General features: G+C 37.5%; 1 protein-coding gene across 1 annotated transcript; it reads left to right on the top strand.

The window, feature by feature from the left end:
• Positions 1-2,590: 2,590 nt before the first annotated feature.
• On the top strand, positions 2,591-4,001 carry LOC111382692 (transcription factor MYB4-like). Its single transcript, XM_023006730.1, has 4 exons — positions 2,591-2,720; positions 3,036-3,165; positions 3,497-3,666; positions 3,943-4,001. The coding sequence occupies exons 1-4, from the start codon at positions 2,591-2,593 to the stop codon at positions 3,999-4,001; spliced, it is 489 nt and encodes a 162-aa protein (XP_022862498.1).
• Positions 4,002-6,505: the final 2,504 nt, after the last annotated feature.

Here is a 6,505-nt window from a genome sequence, read left to right as displayed (position 1 = left end):
TAAGATGTTGAGGATGAGTGGAACTGATTTCAAATATGAGACCACCCCCCTTTTTATAGGCAAAAGGGATTCAAAATTTTTGGGGGGAAAATTTCCCCCAAGACTATGTTCATTGGTTGGGTACCAAATGTACAATGAAATAGTTGCCCGGACTAAATTGTACTATTCGACTTGCTTATTCGAGCTAATTTTATTTATATAAAAAAAATCTAGATAAAGGAAGTTATTATTCCTCTGTTGAAAAAATATCGACAGAGAGTAGGGGCTAATAATATCAGTTAACATAGGAAACTGCCTCTGAAGATAAGCAATGTAAATCATTGCATGCCAATGTGAAGTCGTTGACCTCCTGGGATGTTCTACCTCCACACGAGACTGCCTACCCCTAGGTGCTCTACCTCTATGAGAGGCTGTCTTCTCCCCCCAGGGGAGGGGGCTATACTTCTACATGAGGCCATCAACCTTCGGGGGCGTCTACCTCTATGAGAGATTATCGATCCTCGGGGTGCTCTACCTTTACGCGAGATCGTCGACCCCCCTGGGGGCACTCTACCTCTATGTAAGATCACTGACTGACGTGAAATTGTCTATAGAGCCATCTCAACAATTAGCCACAAAATCCCGGATGAATTGACAAGGATACATGACAGTTACCTCAGACCCAACCTTCGAGCGAGAAGTTAAGATCCCCCACTCAAAAGTGGAGATGGTGGGGAGGCCAACGTGGGACACGTGGCACCACTACCACCCGGCTTCCGACGCCTATAAATACCCCTGAGTCCGACACAGGTATGGATGACAGCATTGTTTCCTAGCCATCTAAATTCATCTTCATACTTCCCAATATCATTTACTGATTATCATGTCAGAGGCAAAACGAGGGAGAAAGCCCCGCTTTCATTTTTCAGGTTACTCACGACGTCCAACGGAGTAGCAGAAACGCCAAACGCCACCAGGTAGACGGAAAGGTATTGTTCCACCACCATCTCAATATACACTAAACTTTATATAATGGGTTACACAATGCCACATATTATTTTATTAGTTGTCAATTTAAAATACAATCTATTATTTATCAAAAATTTTCCCTCCACATTATTTTATTTAATCTTTTATATACTATTTTTATGTACAACTGTTATAATACGATCCAGTGTTTTTCCTAACCATGTTTTAAATATCATATTGTAAAGTTTCCAAAAACTTTTAAAAGAGTTTTGTTTGTTTCAAAATTCTATTAAAAAAGATTAAGAAACTTTTACTGAGATTGGCAAAGGTTTTTGAGCGTTTACAAAGACATAACTTCTAAAACGTTTTCAAAGTGAACATGCTAATATTTTAGAAGTTTCCATATGACGAATCACACACAAAGCTTCTAAACTTTCAAGCTTGATTTTCATCTTCTTTGTTCTTCAATTCAAACTCTAACCCGAGATCTCTTTTATGTTCCAAGTATGTCAATGTAAGATTGCATAAGTTCGTAAAGTCGAAGACCTGGGTAATTATAATATAGATGTTAAGACATTAAAGTTTGTCCAAATCTTTTGAAATTGCACCTGAAAATACATGTTCAAACATAGCGTGGTCAAAGGTTTTTTTTTTTTTTTGGCACTTGGTTAAAAAATTTAATGATTTGGGCTTGGGCTGCCCTCGGCAAAACCCCTGCCTACGCCCTTGGGTTCAAGTGGGTTCAAATCTTGATCGGAGAATTAATGATTCTTGGACATGAAAGATTATACTATGAGGTTTTCTGTCTGAAAACCCATTTAGTGAACCACCTTCTGCATTTTTGCTTAATCGAAATATTCTTCTTTCGTGGCTTCACGTACGTGAGATGATGAACGGATTCCTCTTTTGTGCACACGTGGGTTATTTTACTTCTATCTTTGCCGTTCATCACTTTTTCCCTTGCACTTCCACTTGCCCAATGCCAATGCCACATGAATGTTGATCACCGTTTTGCAAACCATCCCGTCAACTATTTTTTTATGGCGACTTCACGATCCTCATTTACTTCCGAAAGTAATATTCCTACGGCTCGAATGCTTCCGACTCTTGTACTGAGCTTCTAAATGCATCGCGATACCATTGAGGAATCTTATTAAAATAGCAATGAGAGTTGATCATGACTTTTAGAAATAAATAATACATTAAGCCTTAAATAGAAATTAGAGTGTGGATAACAAATCCAAGCACAATAATTTACGGTTCCTCCCTTTACAAATCCTTAAAACAAAAATGAGTTTAGAAGTAATTAAACTGAAATCTACTTTTGGCTATTTTAAGCAAGAAATACAAATTCATGGTGGCGCTTAAATTATGTAGAAATGCATTTGTAATATAAAATATTTAACAAAGGCTTTTACAATTAAAAAATTTCCATTAGGTTAAATGACTATTTAAAGAAGTCTCCTTGTTGCTTCTCTTTCTTCAATATTTTTCCCCACATCATTTCGTAGTTTTTTCGTATGTTGACAGTTGAAACAAATTCTGCGGAAAATCCTTATTAATTTTATTTTTTCAGCTTATATATAAATAGTGTACTTGTTCTGAGCATCAACGTAAGGGAAAAAGAAAGGTGTTCAAGAAAATGGTGAAGCCCTGTTATGTTGATGGTAATGGAATAAAGAAAGGTGCGTGGAGTGAAGAAGATAACAAGTTGAGAGAACATATTCAGAGCTCCGGGCACTCAAATTGGCGATTGCTGCCCCAATATGCCGGTAAGAACTGCAATCCTTCATGGTTTCGTTCATAAACAATAAAGAAGCTGACAATTGCAAAATGAAAAAACAATATTTTCATCACAAAATTCTTTTGCTACTACAATTTTGAAAAGAAGATAAACCCTAATTTTCTGCAACCAATTTCTCAAATATAGTGTTATATATTAACATATTTCTCAACAGCATTTAGTTAATTTCATCTATAAGATATTAGATATCCTTTCTTTAATGCTTTAGAACCTATAAAATTGAAGCCTTAATCAGTGTAAGAGGGATATAATTTATTCAATAATCATTTTGCATATCTTTCAGGTTTAGCTAGAAGTGGTAAGAGTTGCAGACTACGGTGGGTAAATTACCTCAAGCCTGGAGTGAAAAGAGGGAACTACAGTAAAGAGGAAGTTGATCTTATCATGGGACTACATGCCAAACTTGGAAACAAGTACGGAATAATCCTCAATTGACTCATGTATCACATAAATGCGAGCTTCGTGTGTTAACCACCTCGTCTAATAAAAAAAACATATGTTAGATTAATCATATTATGTCACTGGAAAATATTGTGATTGTGTAGCACTTGAACTACAAAGATAATCTCAAGCTGGTAGACCGAACTTCTATATTTATTAAATTAGGTTCTTGTGTTAACCTAAGTTAATCAAGATACTGTGATTATGTTGCTAAGTTTTTTTGCATTGACAAGTTTTTCGGATAAAATCTAGTTTGCAGGGTTCTTATATTCCTCTAACACTGCTCTTAATTGCAAAATAAAGGTGGTCAGACATTGCGAAAAACTTGCCTGGAAGAACAGACAACGATATAAAAAACTACTGGCACGCACATGTAAAGAAACGCCTCAAAAGAAATGTCACAGGAACTTCCTCATTGTCTGAAATATCTCAGGAAGAGCCCGACAAGGACTTTGTTATGGCAGAATCCTCATGTATCCAAGAATTGGAAAATTCGGTTCCATTCCTTAATAGTACGAATTATGTAGCACTTGATACGGCTTATTTGGATTCAGTGGAAGAAAATCTGTGGAATGAACCAAGTCAAATGAATTATTTTGAGATTGTTGACACACTAAAAGTGCAGTCCAAATTGAATAATTCAAGAAATGAAGCCCAATTGAGGAATTCCCAAATCAAATGGCCCAAAGAATGAAACCCAATTGGGTAATTCAGGATAAACGTCCAGACAGGGTTATTAATGAATACAGTGAAAGCCCATGAACACGATAACATCATCGCCCAAACTTGCAAGATGCCCAAGACCTAAGTGAATGGAGTGCCTTACAGTCGCCCAAAGCGATGACCCTGTTCTCGCCCATACTTTCGAATCGCCCAGGATCTTAGCAAACATAAAATGTTATGGTTATCTAGAAATGCAGTTATTGAAGCAGTTATTGAGTAATCTTATCACATTCCACGATTCAAGGAACCTAGTTGAAGGCGGTTGAACGACAAAGAGTAGTGGCAGCAGTTAGAGACGGTAGTTCCACGACAAGTTAGCCACCATAAAGAAAGTGGGTAGTTATAAAGTAATCAAGCAGTTCCCAAGCTGTTTGTCACGAAGAAATCATCAAGAGAATATAAAAGAAAGAGAAGACATAGAGAGAAAGCACCCCGAATCAAACACTCTCAAACAGAGAATATGTAATTTCAATTTCTTAGTTTAAACTTAAACATTTCTTTCAGTACTCGTGTACTTGCACCCCTTAGAGGCATTCTGTTTAGCTCCAATTGTAAATCATCGCCAATAAAACACCCATTTTTGGGACTTTGTCTCAAGAGATTTGTTCCTTACACAATTGTCTGATTCCCTTTTAATTGTTAGCGACTTCCCGTGTGAAACAATTTGGCACGCCCAGTGGGACATTGGTGTTTTGTGTTGAAGATACAAAAGGTGAAACAATATGCCTTACAAATCTTATAAGGAAGCAGCAAGTCAGGGAGGAGTCCAGTCTATGATCGAGCGATATGAGGAGCAGCATAGCTCTCCAAGAACAGAGGGACAGAGTCAGAGCAGTCACAGTCATTACGAACCAATGACAGAGTTGAGTCCTCGAACCATGCGTGCATTACTTGGAAAACTCACACAGGATATCGTTGAACAGGTAAATCTATGAAATATTCATAATATGGAAAGATTTACCCAGAATGGGAATGCACATTATGACAACATGGCCAAACAACTGAATACTTTGAACAAAATAATGAATAAGTTAGTATGCCAAATTTGTCAGCCAGTTGTGCCTCTTGCAAATCATTTTCAAGCTAGGACAATTGTGGGACATAATCCCCCAGTCCTAAGTCTAAATCAAGGGATAAAACCACCTTTTGGTCCATCTACTTCAAACCAGGGAGATGGTCCAAATCAGAATAGTGGTAATGGTACAGCTAACTTGGGGGGTAACCTAAATGTAAGAGACAATGTCCTAAATAATGGACAGAATGCCCCACGTGTTAATGATGGAATAAATATTCAAGCTAATGGTAACAATGACCCAAATCAAGGCAACTTTGTTGCCAACCAAGGGCCAAACATCAGGTCTCAAGAAAATCAACCGATCAACCAACCTGTAGGAATTTCATATGACCCCAACGTCATGTTGAGGAATCAAATTATGGAAATAGTACAGGATCAGATGGCTTTTGGAGTACGTCCTATCATTAGGCCGACTTACACAAAGCCATATCCTGATTGGGTAGACCAAGCATATCCATGGCCTAAAGGGTATAAAGTGCCAAAATTCTCACTATTTACCGGTTTAGGAAAGGTGTCTACTCTAGAACACATAAGGCGATTCACACTGCAAAGTGGTGACGTAATAGACTACCACAAAATGAGGCTATTCCCTAGTTCATTAACAGGAGTAGCTTTCTCCTGGTTCATCAATTTGCCAGCGAACTCTATTCAAACGCCAAATGCCAGTTTCACCATGGTCAGTTTTATAAGATTGAATCTGAAGTTACTTTGGTCAATTTGGCGAGTCTGCGTCAAATGCCAAACGAATGGGCAGAAGGTTTCCTTCAAAGGTTCAAGACAGCAAGAAGTAAATGTTTTGTACCTTTGTCCAAAAAGAAGTTTGTCAAAATCGCTCAAAATTGTCTAAATTTTGATTTGAAATAGAAATTTCAAGACAAGGAATTTCCTGATCTTTTTCAATTGAGCGAAACGTGATTAGGTATGAACGATTAATAAGAGAAGAAGAGCAAATGAAAAACTCTAGGAAGGGGACTTGTTATAGAGACCCAAATTTTGATGTTCATACCATTAATGATGAATATTACGATCAAGCCGAAATGTGTTTGGCCGAATTAATTAAAGGAGATACGTATACTTGTCCTATAATGGTTAAGCCTAGACCGTCGGGCAAGAATGAGCCTATAAAAGATGAAAACAAAAAGGCTAGAACGTTCTTGTTCAATGTAACCAAAGCTGACCTTATATTTAATAAACTATATAAGGATAAACAGATGAAGCTGAGCGATAAACATAAATTGCCAAGCCCTGAACAATTTAAGGGTAAAAAATATTGTAAGTGGCATAATGCATGGTCACATTTGACTAACAACTGTTTGGTTTTTCGCCATGTATTACAGGATGCCATTGAATCAGGACGAATTACGTTCAAAGACAAGAAGAAAATGGCAGTGGATGAAAACCCTTTTCCACAGCCACTTGAGGTGATCATGGTGATGATTGATTTTAAAAACAAGTTGCCAAAATTCAAGTTGGTTATAGATGACGGGGAAGAGGACCTTGGGCCACATCCCAGT

The sequence above is a fragment of the Olea europaea genome, unplaced genomic scaffold (assembly GCF_002742605.1).
Source record: "Olea europaea var. sylvestris unplaced genomic scaffold, O_europaea_v1 scaffold2551, whole genome shotgun sequence".
Lineage (NCBI taxonomy): Eukaryota > Viridiplantae > Streptophyta > Magnoliopsida > Lamiales > Oleaceae > Olea > Olea europaea.
This window is presented reverse-complemented; position numbering and strand designations above follow the sequence as displayed.

Coding starts and splice junctions, on each gene's coding strand:
- LOC111382692 (XM_023006730.1), top strand. CDS start 2,591: ATGGTGAAGCCCTGTTATGTTGATGGTAATGGAATAAAGAAAGGTGCG. Junction 2,721..3,035: donor ATTGCTGCCCCAATATGCCG/GTAAGAACTGCA, acceptor CATATCTTTCAG/GTTTAGCTAGAAGTGGTAAG. Junction 3,667..3,942: donor TGTTATGGCAGAATCCTCAT/GTATCCAAGAAT, acceptor TAATGAATACAG/TGAAAGCCCATGAACACGAT.